The 23,691-nt window shown below is 34.1% G+C and overlaps 1 protein-coding gene across 5 annotated transcripts; it reads left to right on the plus strand.

The window, feature by feature from the left end:
* Positions 1 to 15,686: 15,686 nt before the first annotated feature.
* Positions 15,687 to 23,691, plus strand: LOC120070316 (probable protein S-acyltransferase 12). 5 transcript variants are annotated; one of them, XR_005479852.1, is made up of 10 exons: positions 15,688 to 16,203; positions 16,554 to 16,794; positions 17,049 to 17,140; positions 17,721 to 17,847; positions 17,942 to 18,027; positions 18,434 to 18,499; positions 20,126 to 20,255; positions 21,093 to 21,215; positions 22,347 to 22,442; positions 22,816 to 23,691. XR_005479852.1 is itself a non-coding variant. In XM_039022239.1 (8 exons), exons 1-7 carry the CDS (start codon positions 16,012 to 16,014, stop codon positions 20,240 to 20,242), a joined length of 921 nt encoding a protein of 306 aa, XP_038878167.1. In that variant the 5' UTR covers positions 15,688 to 16,011; the 3' UTR covers positions 20,243 to 20,255; positions 22,816 to 23,691. The 5 variants fall into 5 exon arrangements, 3 of the variants coding, with proteins under 3 accessions (XP_038878168.1, XP_038878167.1, XP_038878165.1); XR_005479853.1 differs by lacking the exon at positions 22,347 to 22,442; XM_039022239.1 differs by lacking the exons at positions 21,093 to 21,215; positions 22,347 to 22,442.

The following is a 23,691-nucleotide window of genomic DNA, read 5'->3' on the forward strand; positions in this document are numbered from 1 at the left end:
AAGCACGCGTTGGTGAAAGAAAACGATCACTCGAGCCTATACAATAGTCGCTTCTCTGCCTAAACGATCGTCCATCTGGCGCTAAACGATCGCACACTCTCGCTTACACGATTGGATAGCTTCTCTAAATGATTGTATAGCGTGTCGATTTAACTAAACGATCGTTCAGTAAATCCTACATGATCGTGTAGCTCCTTCTATGCGATAAGCACTTCTGCTATGCGATAGCATTGTTTTCTCTCCCACTTGCTTATCGCCTACACGATTCGTATTTCCTCTGTACACTACCAAATTAGTGGTGGTGTCATCCCTGTTGCAGTCATGAGTTCGCGTTGATCGTGCTGTTGCAGTCGACGTTTTCCACCGGGCGTTGGTAGAACACTTGGAGGGTTCCGCTGCGTTAGAGTTTTGAAGATTGAAGATTGTCTTCAACTGGTATGAAACTCTGTCCCTTTATGATTTTGTTGTTCATAGCATGCCGTTAATTATAGTTTATTTGTATAACTGTATGTGTTGAATGTATAATGTTATATTTTGGTCACTATGAGATCGGAGCAATCCGAACCCCCTCATGGAACTCTGCGTTATGAGATCCTTCACAACACAATACCTTAGTGTTATTGTGCAGAATTTTTTCCCTAAGCCATAAAGAAAATCCTCTATATTCTCCAAAATCCTTTTCTCATCTCTCTCCCAATAGTTGGATACCACCTATCCCTCTATTAAAATCCCAGAAAATAACAAGGTTACTCTCGTGGTAGTGTTCGAGATTGTTCAAGAAATTGAACGTGATCAAAATCGTTGGAGATCTGTTCATTGGAACTAGGAGAGGATTGTTCGTGGCACTTGGGAATCTACAAAGGTAAGAATCGTTCCATAATTTTCCTTAATGCATTCTAATTTACATGTTTATATTATGTTTTGTATAATGATTTTGTTTAATGTAAAATCGATTTGCGGGATGCAAGACGTTCTAACAAAACGATTTCGCTACTGGATTCGACCGTCCCCCCTTTCACCTTTAATGAATAATAAGTTATAGTCCAACTATAACCAAACCCATCTCGAGCCAGAAGATGGTGTGGTGACACATTGTTTAAGCCACAGAATCAGCCCTTAAGGGAGAAATTTCTCTACTTACTCTAACTATGAGAAGGAGCGAATTTCTTCTTTTGTAGCTGCATTCCCACTCCCCAATATCAGACAAATCCCCAAAATGGTACGCATATTGAGTCGGCGAAAATTGTCACTCTTACCCATGCAGATCAAAGGACTGCCTTCATAGGCTAGAATTCATAACTCACTCAGAATTTAGGTCAAGTCACCTATGGTCATCTTAGTGAAATGTCAATCTCTTCTAGCAATGATGTTATATAGAGAGACTATTCATTTTGTGGTCCGGTCTTAGAAAAATCTTTGTATAGAATACCTCACTCACATGTCTCTACATTAATGACCAGGATCAGATCATTTGTAGCACTTTACAATAATTTTAACAACTACGAAGCGGGTCGTATATGTAGAGTCACTAGAATAAGGTACCCAACCTTATCCATCTTCTACAAACCATTTAGGTCACCACTTAAACATGATCCATTTATATGTCTCCACATACATGTTTAAGTTATAGAAGATAACCTTGGATATTAATTTATTAGTTTTGTGGATTAATGTAACTAAATGTCAAATAAAATACTATTAATTTTATTAGATAAATAAAAAATTTGTACAATACAATTATAAACTACAAGACCACGGGATTTAGATATTAACCCCTAACAGAACTCTCTAATGGTACTGTGTTTACGACGTATTTGTCATCCTTTCTGTAGTAATTACAATATGCTTGTGATTACTACAACACTATTGCAATGGATCAATATAGTTTGTACCAGTTTTTTCCATAAGGGAATCTCTGGTACCAGACTTCTAAGCCAACTAACTTCTTCACTAGTTGTTGTTAGTGCTATCATTTCTGACTCCATCGTTGACTAGGCTAAAATAGTCTATTTCTTAGACTTCCAAGAGACAGTTACATCTGCTATATTAAAAATATAGCCACAGGTAGCCTCGAGTCATCTAAGAGGGAGTTCCAATCTGCAACGCTATACCCTTCCAAGATAGCGAGAAACTTTTGATAATGGAATCCTAGGTTCTGGGTTTTCTTCAATTACCTCATAACCCTTTCTACAACCTTCCAATTCTTTTTACTGGGTCTGCTTGTAAACCTACATAGTAATCCTAAAAAAGACTCTTAGCAAGTAGTGCCTCCATGTCCCCAGGCAATGCACTATGGCTGTTATATGTTTCTTTATCCCGAAGGAGAGCTGCTTAAAGCCTATATCAGGCCTAGTGCAGTTAGCAACATATCTGAGACTACCTATGATGCTTGCATACTCAGATTGATTGACATTGTCACTGGTGTTGTTGAACAACTTAACACTATGATCATAAGGAGTACATGCTGGTTTACATTTAAAGTAATTGTATTTCTTTTTAATCTTTTCTATATAATGAGATTGATCCAAAGAAATTCTCTTTTCAAACCTAGTCATTTTTATGCCTAAGATTACTTTTTCTTTTCAAATTTTGCACTCAACGTGGATTTCACATCATTTATAACGTGCAAGTTGATCTAAAAATTAATAAATCACTACATAGAAACATATGATAGTGCATAGATTGTTTTCAAACTTAAAGTAGATGCATTTGTCACTTTCATTAACTTTGAATCCTTTAGATGTGATTAGATTATCAAAATTTTCATGTTATTGCTTAGGAGCTTCTTTCAAGCCATAAAGAGATTTATCTAACTTGCATACCTTGTTTTCTTGACCATGGACTATGAAGCCTTCAGGTTGTTTCATGTAAATCTCTTCTTCAAGTTCACTATTCATGAATACAGTCTTTACGTCCATCTGATGTACTGCAAGGTTGTTTAAGGCAGCGAGTGAAAACAACACACAGATTAAGGTGATTCTAGTCACATGGGAGAATGTATCAAAGAAGTATATGTTTTTTCTTTGTTTGAAACTCTTAGCTACAAGTCTGGCTTTGTACTTGACAATTGTTTAATCAGGTTTGAGTTTCTTCCTTAGGATTCATTTGCCAGCCTTGCAACCAAGGGGTAGGTCTACCAAGTGTCAAGTTCTATTTGACTCAAGTGAGTCCATTTCATCATTTATTGCTTCTTGCCATAAATTGGCATCTACTGAGGATAGGGCATCTTTTAGGTTCTTAGGATCTCTTCTACATTGAAGGTTTGGAAGTCATCCCTAAAGTCCTTGATAGTATGAGTTTTTTTTTCTTTTTCTGGGCTTTGGGTCTACTTCCTCATTTGAAGTTTGATTTCTAATTAATGGTAGATTACTAGATATCGAGCCCTAATTATTCCTTGATTTAAAGGGAAATCTATCCTCAAAGAAATCAGCATTATTTGATTCTACAATCACTTGATTTATTAAGACATAGAATCTATAAGCTTTACTATTTACTACATATCCTATAAAGACACATTCATAGGCTCTACTAACAAGCTTCCTTCTTTTAAGATCTGGTGTTCTTACATAGGCTAGATACCTATAAGTTCTGAAATATGATGTTCAATTTCTTATTCTTAAGGACTTCATAGGGTGAAGTTGTGTTTTTAGAATTTGGTATTTTGTTAAGTACATAACACACAGTTAGGATAATTTCACCCTACCAATAAAATGCAGTTCCCGAATTAAGTAAAATAGCAACTACTAGTTCATATAGAGTTATATTTTTCCTTCCAGCTTTTCCATTCATTTCAAGAGAATAAGGTGCAACCTTTTCATGAAATATTCCATGTGAGATATAGAATTTATTAAATTCATCTAATTCATATTCAATTCCTCTACACTACAAAAGTCTTTTAACTTTTCTGTTAAATTGGTTTTCTATTTCAGTCACAAACAATTTCAACATGTCAAAAGCATCATTTTTATTTTTCAACAGATGTATGAATGTGAAGTTAGAGCAATCATCAATAAAAGTGATAAAATATCTTTTTCTATTCCTAGTCAAGACACCATCAAATTCACATAAGTCTAAATGAATGAAATCTAGAGGTTCAAATTCCCAAAGTACAGATTTATGTGAACTCTTAGTTATTTTAGACTGACTACAATATTTACATTTATCAAAGTCATTCATCGATAATTTAGGAATCATTTCCAACCCACTATATTACTAATTATTCACTTATTAACATGAAAAAGCCTAACATGTCAAACATTAAAAGAACACAACATATAAGCACAAGATTGAGCTTTATTCTGTTGGATTTTATGTCCTAAAACTCGTAGTTTGTAAATTAATAAATATATTCTGTTTTGTTTTTCGATAAATTTGTTATTGAAATTGTAATCTTGAATCCAATAAACTAAGGTCCTGAGGCTATTTAATGTAGTTTGAACTTTATGTAGTGACATAAAGGTGGATCAAGTTCAAATATCAATAGCCAAAATGGGTCTATAGTATATGAATAAGGTGGGGCGCCTTTATTTTGGGCGACACTATGGATGCGGCCCACTTTGTAGCTAGTACAAATGATGTGATCCTGAAATCGTGTCATATAGAAGATAGTGTGAGTGGGGGCCTAATAAATGTAAAGAGTTTACATAAGATTGAACCATGAAATAGTCATTTTTTATGTTCTAAATACCGTTTTATGTATAAAACTGACTATTTCATTAATTGATGACAACCTAGGTAACTTAATCTTAATCCTGAGCTAACTATGAACTCTCTCGTCACTCAAAAATTATCCTTAGATATGCATAGGTGAGGGCAGCTCAATACGCTGGCTCAATAAGCCTCCCATTTCAGGGGTAAGATCGGGGTGGATAGCTGGGAACATAGGGTGCAAGATGGAATTCACTCCTACTCGTTATAGGGACAATAGATAGGTTGTTCCCTTTAGTACAGAATCCAGGTCTTGAACAAAGGGCCCCACCTCTCCTTGGCCCGAGAGGGATTCTGTTTTATAGGTTGGACCTTAAACCAATTGTTCAATAGAGGATCAGTGGAACTTAAGGAACAAGATGTAGTCTGGGGGTAAAACGGTTTTTATGACCCAACCGAGATTACGAACAACCTGTGAAGGATTAACTTACTAATCATGTTTATATCAAATGGACACAAATATATCTATAGTGAGGGAGCGCAACTACAACGGACTTTAGTGGAATGACCCCTTAGTTAACGAATATTGATTAGCTCCGTCTAAAGAGTTTAGCTAGTTTAATCTCGGATCGTTGGAGCCCATGATCTATAGGTCCATTAGGTTCCCCTACTAGTCATATAAAATAAACTTAGAACAGTATGATAGAATAATTTGAATTGTTCGAATTAGGTAGAGAGAGAGAAACGGACAAGTATATATGATATAGTTGGGTTTTTTCAGCTTAGAATATAGCTTTAATATTTAAATGTGATTTAAATATCAAGATATGAATATGTTCATATTCGGAAGCTCGAAAATAATGGAAATGGTCAAGATGTAAAAAGTCAAAGAGTTGACTTTTGACTTTGAAAAATCAAACTTTGACCGACCTTATATTTCAAATTTGATTTGAATTTTGAGAAAATGAATGCGGATTCATGCTCGGGAGGCCAAAATTAGTCAACACGGGAAAAAATCATAAAAATCAAATGTTTGATTTTTTGGTCAAAGTTTTGACTTTAACCAAATGACTATTTTGCCCTTTGACTATAGTTAGTGGGAAAATCCAAACTTTTGTTGGATAATTCCACTAACAAAATAGTGGGCTAGGTGATGTGGCTATAAGTGGAGACATTAAGCCCACTAAGATAAGTGGAATATAGGTGTTGGGTTTTTTATGCATTTAGTTCATGCAATTGTTGCATGGATTTTTCTATAAATTGGGCTTTCATTTTGAATGAAAAGAGTTTTTGCAATTTTGGAAATTGGTTTTCATATTTGGACTGGAAAAATCACAACTTTGAAAAAAAGAAAAAAACCCAAACCTACCCAAATTCCATCTCTTTTCTCTCTCTCGATTTTCTTCATCCATCGGGTCCCACAACTCGGTTCTGAGTCTAGAGGATAGTAGGTCAACTCTAATGGTGGTTCGAAAGAGTTCGGGTTGAGATTCAACGAGGAAAAGCGATTTTCGGGAGCTTCAAAGGTAGTATCCTACACTTTTAATTCACTGTTTTTTCCTTCATGATGCATGCTTATTTCCTTTAATTTAAGAGCAATTAGAGTTTAATTAGATCCTAATTCCACTATGTATATCTCGTGTTTCATGTGGAGACATACAAGTGGATCGTGCTTTAAGTGATAACCTAAATGGTTTGTAGTATATGGATAAAGGAGGGATACTTTATCCTCGTGACACTACAAGTATGGCCCGCTTTGTAGGTGTTACAAATGTTGTAAAGTGCTACAAATGATCTGATCTTGATCATTCATGTATTAGACATGCGAGCGGGGATATTCTATAAAAAGGAGTTTGTATAAGACCAGACCATAAAATGTTTAGTCTCGTTATATAACGCCATTCATAATTGAGACTTTCATTTCACTAGGATAACCATAAGTAACATGATCTTAATCCTAATTGAGTTGTAAACTCCTGCCTATGAAGGCTGTCCTTTTATTTGCATGGGTGAGAGCGGCGAGATCGACAATTCAACAAGCCTGCCATTTTAGGGATTCGTCTGATTAGGGAGCTAGGAACTCAGCTACACAAGATGGAATTCACTCCTTCCCCGAAGTAGGGGTAAGTAGATAAATTGCTCCCTTACGGGCTGATTCCGAGGCTTGAACAATGTGGCGCCACACCTTCTCTTGGCCCAGTTGTACTTACGAGTGATTTGTGAAGGGTCATCATACTATTGATTGGTTATATCTAATGGACACAGAAATATATCCGTAGTGCGAAGAGTTCAGCTGTTGGTCTTTAGTGGACTGCCTGACAGTTAACGGATTGTGGATATCGTGATTAAAGAGTTTAGTCAGTTACTCACATACCGTTGGAGCTTCAAGCTATAGGTCCATAAAATCCCCCTGGTAGCTCAATGGATTCAAGTTGAGAATCAGTTTTTGGGTTAATTTGAAGTGTTTAAATTAATAAAAGGGAATTTGATTATATATGATATAATTAAATTAATTAAATTATATATGATATAATGGATATGATGTATTTGATACATTATTATTTGATTTGAGGAATTAATATAAATATGATTTATATTAAATGCCATAAAAAGAGAAAAAGAACTATGGTTTATATGTTGTATATGATGCAATATTAAAACTATAGGTTATAAATATAATATGATAAGTTAGTTATTGTATTTTTTTATAATTTATTAATTATGAGATAATTAATTTTCTTTTTCTCCAATAACTACCTTAGTGAATGATTTTAGACGGTTTTATGGTTAACTGTGAGATAAAAAGAAATATGATTTCAAAATTCTCAAGACAATGAAACGCACTGTCAGATTACTAATCGAAAGACTAAGCGATAGAGCATCGAGTTCACTATACGATAGTGCTTTTTACTACACGATCGAGCGTCGAGTCTAAACAATAGACTTCATCTACTACACGATTGTGTGATCGCATACTCGATCGTCTACTCCTCTTCCATTCCTCTTCCCCTCTATCCAAAATCATATAGAGCCCACAACTCATGGATTCTCACACCGAGAATACCAAGGTAATCTTGTGGTGGTATCTAGTTCTGTTCGAGGATCGAGTTTTACTCGATGGAGATCGAGGAAGTTCCAATTGCTCGTAGCGTTCATGCTGTCTGACACCTTGGTAACTGATTGAGGGAAATAAGTGAAGAAAGAGTTCTTCAAAATTATTGTCACTCTATCCTTTTTTTTTTTTTTTTTGATAAAAAGCATATTGTAATTTATCTTTAATGCATAATCATCTTTGTATGATTGTAAATGTTTATGTTCTTTCACAATGGAGTTTGAAACGATCCGCTTCCACTCAAAGGTCCTCTAGTTTTAAAGTTCCTTCAGATTCTAGGGTTTGAACAATGTGAACATACCCTCTCTTGGCCTGAGAGGGATTTGGTCATAGTTAGACTATGACTTATTTTTTATAAGAGGGATCAACGGTACTTATGAGCAATTTATGAAAGGTCATCTCACTGTGGATTGGTTATATCCAATGGACATAGAAATATATCTTTCAACTAACTGCTCCTCTCGCTCTCACAGAGATCGTCCAAGCAATTGTCCACCAAATCGTCTACCCACGTACGACATCTTCACAAACACGGCAGCAGGGAATTCACCACCACTTGGAACCCTCGGTATTCTCGGGGTGAAAATCCAGGAGGTGTGGGCTCTGTTGGATTTGGTAGAGGGAATGAGGAAGAGACAATTGTTTACCACGACTAAGCAAGTGAGAGATATCGTGTGTCTATCGTATAGACGATGCTTGGTCGTTTAGGTAGAGTACACGATCGTGTAGTAAAAGGGGTGTGATCATATAGACGATCGTTAGTAAACGCTCGGGTGCACGATCGTGTAGGAAAAAGCTAGACAATCATTTAGTAAATTATATACGATCGTTTAGTAAACCGTGCACGTGTATATGATTATTTAGAAACTTTAAGCTATCGTGTAGGCTCTCGGTTTGCTATGCGATAGGCAGTATACACTAACGGTGAGCGAATGTCTGATCCTTTGCAAAATGAAAACAATTTTCATTTTATCCTTCAGTTATGAAAACTGAATGCAACCTCCTATTATCTCATTCAATTACGGAGAAAAAACTGGCACAATTATCCCATAATTGTTAAATTAAAAAATAAATATAATCTTATTATATTTATAACCTATGGTTTAATATCAGATCATATGCAATACATTGACCATAGTCATTTTCTCCTCCACTAGATATAAATCATATTTATATCATTTTCCTCCAATTAATATATCTCATATATACGACAACCAGGGATCTTAGTTTATTGATTTGTGGTAAAGCAATTAAGACATCCAATGTTCCATAGACAAAAGTGAAGAAAATATCATATATTATTACATTACAAGCGTTTGTTCAAAACGGTGTTTACAAACTACAGGACCCAACGAGAGTTTAGGGCATCATCCCCAACATATAGTGCAAAAAGTGCAGTTGTCGACCTTTAGTGGAGTGACTGACAGTTAATGGATGTTGGGTAAATTTAATTAAGGAGTTTAATTAATTATCCAAGTGTCATTGGAGCATCAATCTACAGTCCATAAGGTCCTATCTGTAGCTCAATAGGGATTTATTGAGAATTATTTTTGGATTAATTTAAATTGTTCAAATTAATTGAGAGAATTAATTATATGTGATATAATTAACATAATGTATTTGATACATCATAAAGTTTATTTTGAGAGGAATTAAATATTTGAATATGATTCAAATATTAATTATATGGATGAGATTCATATCATATATTAAAAAATTCAAAATTAATTGAGAGAAATAAAACTATAGATTATATTGTGTTTGATTAATTATTGGATCTATCGATTTGGGTAAGATTTCTGCCGTTTGGGTTTGTTTTCGGTTGATTCTTGAATACTCATTTACTTTTGGCATCAATTGGTTGATACCCATTGTGTTTCAACTTTGGATTCAAGTTTGTGAAGGTATTGAGGTATTGTTCAGTTAAGTTGGAGTTTGTTTTAGCGAGTTTTGGTAAGTTTTATGCTTTGATTACCCTCTTGTGGATTAATTTTGGTTGTTGAGAAATTTTGGTAAAGTCATTTGGAAATGATTTTTTTTTACGAAGCTACATATGGATAATTTATTTGAGACATTGGTAGTGAAGTATGTATTTGATTCAAGCTTTAATCATGTAAGCCTAATTTCATATTATGATTAGGGGGTTTAATCAAGAATTTCATTCAAGATGAAGAAGAGTTTAGTTTGCTAATTATTTAGGCTTAAAATTGGAGGTTTGGAAGGAGAATTCGAATTGGACCACACCTTAGGTAAGGTTATTTGGAAATATTTTGTAATATTTGGGTGTTTGGGATTTGGCCTTAACTATTAATTTTAAAGCTTGGTTTATGCTTAGGCTTGATTAAGGATTCAAGAATTTCACAAAAATTCAATTGCTTTTTGGTTCGACCTAATATCAAGGTAAGTAATCTTACTACTGGAACTGCCCACGGGCCAGGCATTAGATGTATTCTAGCATGATAAATGTACGATATGGCAGAATGTTAGCATGATAGACTGATAATATAATATGATCGAAGTATGTTCTGGTACGAGATCTGAATTATTTATTTATGCACATAGACACTTGAATGCTAGTATGAGATGATATGTGCTTCCATATGGTTGTATTTGATCTGATGATGTTGAGGTATACATGTATGTTGTAGAACCATGATGTTGAGGTATATGTGTATGTTGTAGAGCCATGATGTTGAGGTTTATATGTATGTCATAGATTCGTACAGTGATGATTATGATGTTGAGACTATGCAAATATCCTTACTGATTAGTTAGATGCCCATTAGATTTTGTGTTTCCTTCGGGATTCACCAGTTTGTGTTTCCTTTAAGATTTGCCAGTTTGTGTCTCCTTCGGGATTCGCCAGTTTGTGTCTCCTTCGGGATTCACCAGTTTGTGTCTCCTTCGGGATTCACCAAAGGTAATGGGCATACTTAACTACAGTAGGATATGACTCAGTCTTCTTCTTGTTTCATATGCATATGTGTCCTATGAGGACTAGAGCAGTTTATATGTTTCACCAGAGGTGTGTATCTAGAGGACATAGATGCCCAGCCTGACTCCAGTAATGGGGTTACTTACTGAGTATTTTATACTCATTCTTTCTCATGTTGTTGTTTCAGGTAAGGGTAGAGATGCATCAACGATGAACAAGCGGAATTCGTGATCGAGCCACTGGGACATGTTTTTACGCTTCCGCTCATGAGATTTAAAGTTCTTTTCATGTTTCTCTTAATTTTTAGTTTTGATGTTTAAAACTTACTTTTAAGAATCGTTTTTCAGATTTATTTATTATCCTTTATGATTTATAAGTACCCTACTATTGATTTAGTATTTGAATTTAATGAAAGTCTTTTGAACTTACCTTATTTAATTAGCATTTATTTCGCCATAACCGAGTGTCGTTTTGAGTTTCATGCATGCATGTATTTAGTAACGGTCTAACTTAAGTCCTAGGGGGTTGGGTCGTTACAGTTATGTTAAAATCAAATGTAGATCAATTTTTTTCTTTTCAGCAAAAATGTTAAACTATATTTTTCCGTTATTTTGCTCTAGTACCTTGATCGATTTTAATTATACGACTTAGAAAGATTCAATTAAAAAAAATTTCGTGGTTAACGACCTCAATATCATCTTGGTTGAGGATTGTTGTCCTCAAGTCCCAACCCTTGATGCAACATGAAATGTTTGTAGTACGTACAAAATGTGGACGAAGGCTAATGATAAGGCCAAAGTCTACATTTTGGCAAGCATACCTGATGCCTTAGCCAAAATATTTGAGAGTATGGTCACTGCACATCATATCATGCAATAAATGCCAAAATTGTTTGAGCAAGAGTTCTCACAATTCAAGCTAAATGAGGTTGATGACAACGAAATCAGTAATATCAGCTCCCTAGATAAACTCCAGTCCATATTGAATGTCAAAAGACAAATAGAGAAAACAAATGTTGCTAAATTTATGAAGTTAATCAACGATGGATTGTCCTCTGCGATGAAACTTGGAGTTTATGATATGGGTTGTGGAGCTGATCCCACTACTCTCTAGAAAAGGAAGAACTTCGAAGAAAATAAATCTAATTTTTGTCTTGGAGACGTGCTTAGTAGATAATGATGATTCTGTCTGAGTAGTTGATTTAGGAGCTATTAATCACGTATGTTCTTACTCAGGGATTTAATTCCTGGAGAGATGACTCTAAGAGTCGGTACTGGTGAGGTCATTTTAGCTATTATTATAAGCAAGCTAAGTTATTTTTAGACAAGAAACGATATATGTTATTAGATAACGTATATGTAGTTCCTCATATCAAGAGGAACTTATTTTTTGTTTCTTGTATGATTGAACAAAAGTATTCTCTATCCTTCTTTGAAAATAAAGTGTTTATTTTTAAGAATGGAATGGAACTAGGCTTTGGTTCAATGGAAAGTAACTTTATGTACTAAGATCGTTAGTTATAAAAGGCGTCATAAATACTAAATGTTCGATATGACAACAACTGCTAAAAAAACTAAGGAATTATCTTAAAGAAAATGCTCACCTATGATATCTAAGGTTAAGTCACATTAATCTCAATAGGATTGAAAGATTGGTGAAAAGTGGATTTCTAAATGGTTTAGAAGAAAACTTTTTACCTGTATGTGAGTCATGCATTGAAGGCAAAATGACAAAGCGACCTTTTACCAAAAAAAGTTATAGAGCCAAAGAGACCTTGGAGCTTATACATTTAGACCTTTGTGGTATGAATGTAAGAGCACGATGAGGTATGAATATTTTATCTCTATCATAGATAATTATAGATATGGGTATCCATACCTAATGCAACACAAGTCTGAAGCTCTTGAAAAGTTCAAGAAGTACAAGATTGAGGTTGAAAATTTAGTTAAAGAGTTTAATTAATTATGTCATCTGTGGTGACATGACCTGGTAAAATGTAAGTCTACATGTCCATAAGGTCCCCTCTGTAGTTTAATTACGGACCTGGTGACATGACCACCGGAGTTTAACTAATTATGGATGTTGGGTAAATTTAGTTAAAAAGTTTAATTAATTATCCAAGTACCATTGGAGCTTCAATCTACAAGTCCGTAAGATCCCCTCTGTAGCTCAACAAGGATTTATTGAGAAATATTTTTGGATTAATTTGAATTGTTCAAACTAATTGAGGGAATTAATTAAATTGATTATATGTGATATAATTAACATAATGTATTTGATACATTATAAAGTTTATTTTGAGAGCAATTAAATATTTGAATATGATTCAAATATTAATTATATAGATGAGATTCATATAATTGAATTTAGTATAAATATGATTTATATTAAAAAAATTCATAATTAATTGAGAGAAATAAAACTATAGATCATATTGTATTTGATAACGATATAAAAACTACAGTTTATGTGTTATATTTGATAACATATAATATATACATTTATATAATAAGTTAGTTAGTTATTATATATATAATTATTAATTAAATTGATTTTAATTTGATCAAAGGGAGAGGGTTACAACTCTCTACCTTTAATTCTCTCAACTAGAACGTGAGGATGGGTGTTGGTATGGATGCTGGTTTTGTCGTCTTCTTCCTCAATTCTCTGATGGTCAGAGTGATTTGCTCTGGGATTCACAAAATGGCATAGAGAAGAAAATGAAGGTTTTCTCATTCCTTTCTTAGATCATTTCCTCCATCTTCCCAAATAACCTAATAGAGCCTAACACTCTTGCTAATTCTCAATCCAAAGAGAATACAGAAGGTTCTCAAGTGGTGGTGTCTTGATTTAGGTTGCCGTATTTTTGGAGATCGAGATCCAGAATGAAGGGTTTGTGATCCGGATCATGGGAATATGTGAAAAATTATTGGGCTTCAAGGGTAAGTCCTCTTCTTCCTAACTCCTTATTTCTTAAAGCATGCTGTAAATTTATTATCTATGTATAATTTTCTATTTTGTAAATCAGGATTAAAAATTAAAATTGGGACTGATCCCCTGCGAAGCCTTCATAGGTTCCTTTAGAACCCTCATTTGCCTACCTCCTCACCCGTTCTAGAACTTGGATATCCTTTGGGGCCCAAACCCATAAGGAAAGGTAGGGGTAAATAAGGAGTCATCTTCTTGTTGTACTAACCAATGTGAGATTCTCCACTTTTCTTTTTATTTCATTTAAAAAATAAGAAAATATCACCAATAGCTCATCTTTATTTTTCATGCAAAGTTTTGAGTACATTGGAGTTCAAATATGTTTTTTTTTTTTTTTATATTGATTTTGTTCTATTTTTTATGTTGATTTTGCGTCGTGGATTTTGAATAGTATGTCAGTGGTATGATATATTTATCTTTCGAATATCAGTAAACCATATAATATCAAAGAGTCGGATAACAATCAATATGAAGTACCAATTAGACAACAATCAGATAGAAAATCAATATCATTAGCAATCAATATAAGATAACAATAAAATAATAATCAATATCAAATAGTAGTTAGTTCAAACTTGTTATCAAATAACTATCGGTATCATTAAGAATCAACATAAAAAAGTAATTAAACAATAATCATATAGCAAAAGGCACAAATGGCAACTAGTATTAGATAATAAAAAAATAATATTCAAATAATACTCATATAGCAATCGATATCATGGATAATCAAATAATTATCAATATCAAATAACAATTAGACAACAATCATATAACAAGTATCATTAGCGATAAGATAAAATCAATATCAAATAACAATTAGATATCAATCATTATCAAAATGTATTCGGTAACATTAAGAATCAATATCAGATGACAATCAATATCACTGGCTAATTATCATATGGTAATCAAATAGCAATCATAGAGCAAACAAATTCCAGGTGGAAATCAGTGAATGAGTGAGGGCATTTTTTACTTTTCCATTTCAATGCCTCATTTAAAACTACTAACCATGTGACAAGAAATATAAGGTAATCCGATGTCAATCGATAAGCAATCAAAAGGCAATACCAGTACTGTGTGACAAAAAAAAGAAGGTAATCAGAAGGCAATATCATAAGCTACCAACGATATATATATATATATATTTAATCACATCCCAAGCCAAATGAAAGGAAAATAAATAGTAATTGTCATCAAATAATAATTGATATCATTGGCTATCAGTATCAGACAGTAATCAAACAACAATAAGATATAAATCAGTATCATTGACAAGCAGTATGAAATAGTAACCAGACAACGATCAGATAACAATCAATATAATTGGCAATAACAAAATAATCATCAAATAATGATTAAACAATAATTAGCTAATAAATCAATATCATTAGCAATCAGTATAAGATAATAATCAAATAACAGTCCGTATGAAATAGCAATTAGGTAGTTAAGACAACAATCCGATAGTAATTGATATCATTGGCAATCAAATGCAATCACACATTTCAACTGTGGGAGTATTTTGGTCGTCCGATATTTCAATTGGGTGGGCTTATTATTTTACCATTTCTTACATAATCCATATTTGTAGACCATGGATGTAATCGCCTAATTTCACTATTATCTTTTTGATAGTCATGCAATTGCCCCTAAAATTAGGGTATGTTTGATTTAATTTTTCAAATAAATTTTAGAAAAAATGGAAGTTATTGGTAATATTTATTAAAATGATATATTTACCCTTACTTATGAAAAGATATGTGGGTTTGAATCATAATCTTTCAAAGAAAAGGGAAAGAAAAAATAAAAGAAACTGGAAAAAGTTTTGATGAAAATTTCTCATTTCCAAATTACCTTTCTTGAAAAACAAAATTATTTTCTTAGAGACCGTAGGTTGGAATCATTATATTCTTGAAATAATAATAATAATAAAAGAGAACTTGAAACAAAATTCAAAATTCAAATTAGTACGGATTGCTTGAGATCAAACGAACAGTGTTAAAAGAACAAATTATCGTAATAGAGAATTTTCAAATTTTAGGGTTAAGAAAAAATGGTATGAAATTTAATTTCATCAGCTTCTTCAGCTTCACGCTAAACTTAAAGATGGCCTCAATCTCTTCCCGCTGGTGGGAACTCTGCAAATCTCGCCGGAACTTCATTTCTTCTCTAATTCCTTCAGAGAAAGTTCTACGTTATTGCTAATCAAGGGACGAAGTTAAATCTGGCGTCCGATATCTGGAAGCGACTTTTCGCGCCAAGAAGCAGAAGATCTGCTCCAATTCTTCCGATTATTCGTCTTGGTCGGCAATTCAATCAAACAATGGAAGTTATCAACCCTTTCAAGCTCTGTTCCGGCCTCAAATTCCTTGGCTACTTCATGATCCTCTTGGTTTTCGCCATCGTTGCAGTTTCCTACGATGCGGTTGTAGTCCTCACTTGGGGCCCCAAATTACTCATGGGCGGCTTCCACTCCTTCCTCGCCTTCTCCATCATCATTTTGTTTCATGTTCTGGTACTGATTCTATACGTTTTGAATTTTTGGGTTATTGAACTTGAATTTCCATTTTCATTTGGAGTAATTGAACTGTACACGTTTGTTCAACTTAGTTGTGCATCGATTAAATTTTCGGTTCTAGAGTTCCAAGTAATTTGGTTTTAGTTTCGTCTGCGAAAATGTTGAGTCACTTTCAATATGCTGGAGTTTGTTTTCACATCTGTAGGCGGCTCTACAAATGGGATCATACATTTTTTTAGTTAGATGCACGATTAGCTTCTTCTGATGGGGGGAAAAGTAATGAGCGATGACATTGGGAAACTTTGACATTGAGATAAATTGTGAGAAGACTGCATCTTGTTTTGCAGCTTTTACTCTTGTCGTGGAGCTACTTTATGGTACTCCTTGAAGATCCTGGTTCTGTACCAGCAAATTGGATATTGGCAAATGAAGCAGACAATATGGAGGTTGGTAGTTCGTCATTGCCGGAACATGGAGCAACGGGGGATGCCACTTATTCCTCTTCAGATGGTGCCGGGAGAAGACCTACAGCCTATTGTCGTCAATGCCAAAATGGAAAACCGCCACGTTGTCATCATTGCTCTGTTTGTAAGCTACTTAACTTCAACACTATCCCTGCATCTCTTTATTTGTTCACATCGCACCACCCCAGCCATGCAGCAAGGTTGAATTATGTTGCACCTAATGAGTGATCAGTCGTTTGATTTGTATTACTCTGTCCTATTTATTAATCTCGATTTATTTCTGGATGCTACTTTACGCTTAATATTTACTTTTTCAGTTATTATACAACTTGTACTCTGAAATGATCTAAGGTACTTGAATGCTATAATGATCTGTAGGTCAAAGATGTGTTCTTAAGATGGATCATCATTGTATCTGGGTGGTGAATTGTGTTGGAGCACGCAACTACAAATTCTTTCTTCTTTTCTTGGTAAACTCTCAACCCAATTCACCTCCTAGCTGTTAGCAAGATAGTTTCCCATCTTCGTGAGAAATGTTGTCGGCTTTTTTCTTCCTCTTTTCTGTAGTATGGAAGATCCATGGAAATATGGAATTAGAGTTATTGGTCTCTCTTACGTTCTACTGAACTTGTATGATAAGGGCATGGTGTTGTTGGAACATGCAAAAAATATAGATTAGTTGCATTTGGCAGTATGATAGATTGTATATTGATGTCACATTTAACTCCTTAGAGATGGTTAATTTGGTTATTTATTGTTTCATAAGCTTGCCTGAAGAAGATCAATATAATCTTTAAAGGAAACAAGTTGGTGAAATTAATTCATTTACCATTTTGTGATTACTTTTCAAGAAGTCTAAAATAACTGAGGTTCAAAATCATTTCATCCTATCATGTTAAGTAAAATATATTTCTTTCATGTTTATAATATAAAACTCGGCTTCAAGAGGAAGTATAGAAAATTATAATTACATGTATGTATGTGTATATATGCATGTATAGCTGAGTGAAATCTCTTTGTTAACCTACTTGCCCCTTGCTTCCCCCCAAGCTCTACACATTCTTGGAGACAACAATGGATACGCTTGTTTTGCTGCCTAGTTTTATCAAATTTTTTGATGAAGCTAAGAGTCACTCTGGTTCTCCTGCCAATCTTGTTATCCTTTTTTTAGCTTTTGGTAAGAAGCTCAACTGGTTTATAGTTTACATTTCTAAAAAATTGAACTTAACCCTTTGATTTTCCAATATTTTTATGTCTGTACTTTGATGCAGTTCTTAATTTAGCCTTTGCACTCAGTCTTCTTTGTTTCGTAGTTATGCATGCATCTCTCCTGTTGAGCAACACAACATCAATTGAGGTAATGAAATTGAAGTAGTCACTTGCTCTTTTCTTTTATCTCTTTAATTGTTCTGCTTCAGATTGGATTATCAATTTTCTTTCCACCAGGCTCGGGTTGGTGATTGTTACCTTAACCCCACTTGTTCCTCTATCATTTATTAATCTGTTAGTTTTTTCCCACAAGTGCAAGGTGTCTGTTACTTGGTGGAAATCAAATAGCTGGATTATTGGTCACGATTCACAAATAAGATAAAACTCATTCTTTTAAAACATTCTTTCAAATGTGCAATTTGACCATTGTAGCCTCAAATTTAAGTAAACCATGATCCTAATTCAGTCATTAATTATTGAGACCTGCATGCCTTATTTAGGCTAGTCTTTCCATTTTTACTATCAAAGGTGCTCATTCACTATTACATTTTCAGGTTCACGAGAAGAGAAGAGCAGTTCAATGGAAGTATGACCTAGGCAAGAAGAAAAACTTTGAGCAGGTAATACGTGTTTGTATATGTCATCTTGAAATGTTCCCTCTCAGACTCATTAATATATTATGATAATCCTCACATCTGTAGGATTATGAATCATTTTCTGTGTGGAATCATCTTATGCATCTCTTGTGAAAATAATTTTATTTGCAGTTGTTTGCTACACTTTCATATTATCTGGGGAAACATAATTCTTATTTTTTATTATTATTATTTTGAATATGGGGAAAACATTGTTTGCGCTCTTGGTTGAATCAGGATTCAGGATGCTGCAGTTTGTGATTGAAAGAGAAAACAGCGTACTATTGGATATTGGGAATTCCTAATGTTAAATACTAGTATTATGGGAAAAATACCTTTTTGTTCCTGGAGTTCTGAAGATTAGGTGCGTTTAGTCCCTCGTGTTTTAAATCAGTCAATTAAATCTAGTCCCTGAGTTTTCAAGAATAGGTTTAACAGATCTTTCCAATAAAAAAAATCATTAAATTTGAACAAAAGTTGAATATATGCTTAAGTGGCAAGATACTGGAAAAAAAAAACTAATTTTTACTTCTCTCTCATCTCTCTTCTTTCTCTCTCTACCCTATTCGTCCTCCCTCTTTCTCTCTCTCACATTCTCCTCTCATTTTCTCTCTCCTCTGACTCCACGGCTAAACTTCCAAAAAAAACTGAAGAAAAAAAAATTGAAAATATTTCCTTCCTCCTCTCTCATATTCTCTCTTCTCCCACACCATTACTAACCTTCAACAAAAACTCAAAAAAAAAAAAAAAAAAAAAAAAAAAAAAAAACAAAGAACAAATAAGTTTTCGTGCTTCTCTCTCGTATTCTCTCCTCCCACACCATTACTAAAACTTCAACAAAAGCTCAAAAAAAAAAAAAAAAAAAAAAAAAGAAAAAAGAACAAATAAGTTTTCATTTTGGTCAATAGTTTTTGTCCATTAGAAGCACATTTCAAAGTTGCCATAGCCATGGAGAGAGAGGGGAGAGAATATGAGAGAAGAAAGATTTTCAATTTGTTTCTTTTTTTTCAATTCTTGTGTAAGTTTAAACCCGGTGAGGGTGAGGGAGAAGAGAGAAGAGAATGAAATGTTTTTTTTTTTTTTTCTTCAAATTTTTTTTGTGGAAGTTTAGCCATGGAGAGAGTGGAGAGAGAAAAAGAAGAGAAAAGAATGTGAGGGGAAAGGAGGACGAAGGGAGGGGAGAGAGTGAAAGGAGAGAGATGAGAGAAAATTTAAAAAATAGTATTTTCTTTCTAACTCATTTTGCCACTTAAGCATATTGTCAACCTTTGTTCAAATTTAATGATTTTTTTAATTAGAGAGACCTTTTAAATATATTCTTAAAAATTCAATGACTAAATTGGCCAATTTAAAACATGAATGACTAAATGTACCTATTTTTTAAAACTCAAATACTAAAAAGGTATTTTTTCCTAATATTATCCCGTGAAGAAGGGGAAATAAAAAAAGATTATGATGTTCTTCAGGGATTATATTTGAACTCCATGCCTCTCAATACATTTGTTGCACTCCCATGGAAATTTATCTCCCAATGTCTGTTACACAATGACAGAAGCTAGTCGAGTTTAGATCTTATAATGATGTCGTGTCTCGTGTTCTTTCCTTCTTAAGGTATTTGGGACGAAGGCAGCACTGTGGCTTTTCCCATTGTTTTCGAAGGAGGATTTGGAGAAAATTCCTGCACTTCGAGGCTTGGAATTCCCTATTCGTTCTGATATGGAGTCTTGACACTTCTTTCCCGGTACTTCAGTCAGTGTAATATATTGTCCTAGTATCTTTATTTTCTTTTATGTAAACAATCACGCATGAAAGCTTATTCTATGTATGGCCCTCTTTGGGCGTTTCTATTTGTAAATTTCTCATTTTTTTCAGAGAAGATGTAGTGAACAGCTATAGTTCCCAGAAGTTGTGCTATTCTTGTTTATAGTCGTTTTGTACCGAGCTGAAGAGTTATTTCCAAAGATGCACTAGTTTTTCGCATATATGAGCCTTTAATAATCTTTCTTGCGAGATCTTTTTTATTTTTTATTTTTCTCGTAATTGCACATACAATATCGTGTTTTGGGGAAATCAAAGTTAGTGAGTTATTTTATGAACCAATTATGTTTTATACCGATGTCCTCTTTTGGGAGATAATAATTCGTCAGCTAAAAAAAAAAAAAAAAAAAAAAAAAAAAAAATTGAAAATTTCACTAGACTTAAAATTAAAACTAAAATTTGATAAAAGATATAAAGTTAGCAAGCAACTGAATAAAAAAGTTGTATATAGTGGATGGCAAATTATTCTTGCTTTAAAATTCCTATCCGGAGTTCGAAGACCTTATTTAAACACACTATAATATATAATAATGATAAATAAATAAAAAGAAGAAGAAGAAACTTCTCATTATATAGTAGTAACATGTAAATCTTGGTCAAATGATGACAACTAGGGCAGGCGGGTCCCTTTGAAATCCACTAGAACTGGCCTTAGAGGAGACAAGCCTCCTAGAAATTGGTAGAGGTGGAGCCCCCAATGTCCCCATTTTCCCCCAAAAAGAAAAAAAAAATGTAAATCTTGATCATCATCTAATTTCAGGTGGTCGATCATGATCCAAGGATGAAACTAAAGAAGAAATTCTGTCCATGGAATTGCAGAAACTGGAGATGGAAACAGAGATCAAAACGAAGATGGGAGCAATCATCAAAACAAGGCTAAAAGGTACCATCCACTGTTGTTTCTGTGATCTATGGAACCGAACCGCCCACCATCCCATTAAAAACGCCCCTGACACACTCACCAAAACTAAGACCACACATCCCCACACAGCCTTCAGCTTTCTGTTCTTCTGTTTCTTCTGCTCTCCTTCCCCCTTCATCACATCTTCAATTTCTGTTCCTACAAGCATTTCTCTCGAGTGCAACAAAGAATAGGAAGAAGAAAACCTCACAAATGATCTATTGGAAGAAAACCCAATTAGCTCTGCTAGCTTTAATTGAAAAAACCCATGCTGTGATTGAACATACTAGAGAGACAGAGAGAGAGAGAGAGAGAGATTGGGAGGGGGAGATTTTGGTTGTAAAATAAGGGAATCACATTGAGTATAACGTCACGCGTGGCTTATCCAAGTTGGTTTTGTCAATTAAAGGATTAAAAATATAAACAAAAAAAGGATTGGCATTTGTTGGCAGGCATCAGTAATTGGCGTAGCTTGTATCTGGGGTAGAGTTTGATTGATTTATTGCCTTTGATGGCATTATGTGCCACTGCACCCATCTGGCTGCTGCCCCCCTTTCTTCATTATTGTTTCTTCTCTCCTTTCCTCTTCTCTCCTCTCATGCAACCCAACCCCAGTTTCTATTCATAGCTTTAATTACCCTTCATTCATATATCTGAATGTATTCAAGGTTACTTTAATTTTTAAAGTCTACTCATAAATGCAAAGAGAAATACATATCACTATATGAGTAACTAAAGTTATAATCTAACTTTCTAGTTGCCCTTTTTTAGGGGGATTTGTTTTTGAAAAGTAGAACCTTTTTAAAAATATATATATATTATTATTTGTTGAAGAAAATAGTAATAACAGGCAGTTTTAAATTATTTATGAAACTAGATTAGTCAACTCTGTGAAATGCATCTGCATCATAAACGCATTCATTCCAACTCACCCAACCTTGGCTTCATAAATAAGTTGAAAACTACTTTGTTTTTTTACTCATGTTTAGAAAAGGAAACAGCCCTACTATTCCAAAAACTCCTTCTTTTGAGAATCTTTAGGAACCCAATTAAAACTTTGAACAAGCAAAACCCAAAACACATCAAAACAAGACTGTTTCTTTCTGTATGCAGGCATGGGAGAGAAGAACTCATGACAGCTTCTTTATTGGACAAAATAAAACAAGTGATGGTAACACAATAGTTTTTTGAAGGACACAACTGGGTTAGGTAGGTAACATTATAATATTAGGAAGCTAACTCAGCAGTTTAAATATGATTATAATCAATCGTATTTTACTACTAGAATAAAATTTGAGCAAAAAAATTTGCCGTTCTTTAAAGATTCTATTCCACACGCAAACATGCTTCTGTAATCATTTTGTTTTATTGGAAAGCAACCTTCTTATTATGTGGGCTAATGAAATATCAATAGGTTTCAGTTTATTAACGCTAAGCATGATTACAACCAACTACACGCGTCAAATTTGAACCAAAGTTTAAGGTTTCTTTAAACCTTCAATCACATAGTCGTGATAAATAACTATGATACATTGCTGATTAGTCCTCAGCCAAATTTATCTTATATTTATCTCTTTTGCAGGGGGAAACATTTACAGTCTTGTAACCTAAAAAACTTGAAAAAGAAGTAGAGAAGGAAGAATTGGTGTGATGGCAGAGTAACATTATATGTAGATGATCATCCAATTTGAACAGATTGTTGGATGACATGGTCTGAGGATGGAGCTGCACTAGTAGTATTGTGATCCATGGAAGTGCAGAAAGCAGAGATGAGAAAAGACATCAAAACAAATATTGGTGCAATCATCAAAACAAGACCAAAAGGTACCATCCACAGTTGTCTATTTGTTGGATGAAACTGAAATACCCACCAACCAAAAACAAGCCCTCCCATCAGGCATGCCACTGCCATTGAAATCACCCAAATTGCTATCTTACAACTCTTCATATTCCCTTTCATCTTCTCATCTCTCTCTTCTTCTTTCATTGCTGACTCCATTGCGAATCCACCACCTTCTTCTCCACCCCTTGCAGATCTCCATGTTTGATCCATTACAAAATTACCCAATAAGCTCTTCAGAAGAACTAGAAATCGCTGAAGAGAAAAGAATGAGGGAAAAAAACAGAGAAAAAGAGAGAATGATGGCTGTAGAGGGGCTAAAGGATTTGATTTGGCAAGTGATTGTAGACAAGAAACAAAGCGTAGGATTTTATCAAAGTTTGAAATTAGCATCAGCAATTGACGTAGCTATCTGGGGTTAGATTTTTATTGCCTTTTATGATATAATATGTGTCATAGACTCACAAACACCAATATCTTAAGCCCTTCTAATTGTTTCATATAAACATCTCTCTCCTTGAAATTTGAGTTCATCTTGGACTCTAGAAAATTAGGATCTACACTGTGAACTGTGAAGTTATACTTATAGGTGAACTGCTTCCATTTGAAGCATTGGAA

This window comes from Benincasa hispida, chromosome 1 (genome assembly GCF_009727055.1).
Source record: "Benincasa hispida cultivar B227 chromosome 1, ASM972705v1, whole genome shotgun sequence".
NCBI lineage: Eukaryota > Viridiplantae > Streptophyta > Magnoliopsida > Cucurbitales > Cucurbitaceae > Benincasa > Benincasa hispida.

Bases quoted from the DNA above. Each gene is read 5' to 3' on its own strand.
- LOC120070316 (XM_039022239.1), top strand. From the start codon at position 16,012: ATGGAAGTTATCAACCCTTTCAAGCTCTGTTCCGGCCTCAAATTCCTT. The intron at 17,141-17,720 runs GTAAACTCTCAA...CTTCCCCCCAAG, and splicing joins AATTCTTTCTTCTTTTCTTG to CTCTACACATTCTTGGAGAC. The intron at 18,028-18,433 runs GTAATGAAATTG...TTACATTTTCAG, and splicing joins GCAACACAACATCAATTGAG to GTTCACGAGAAGAGAAGAGC.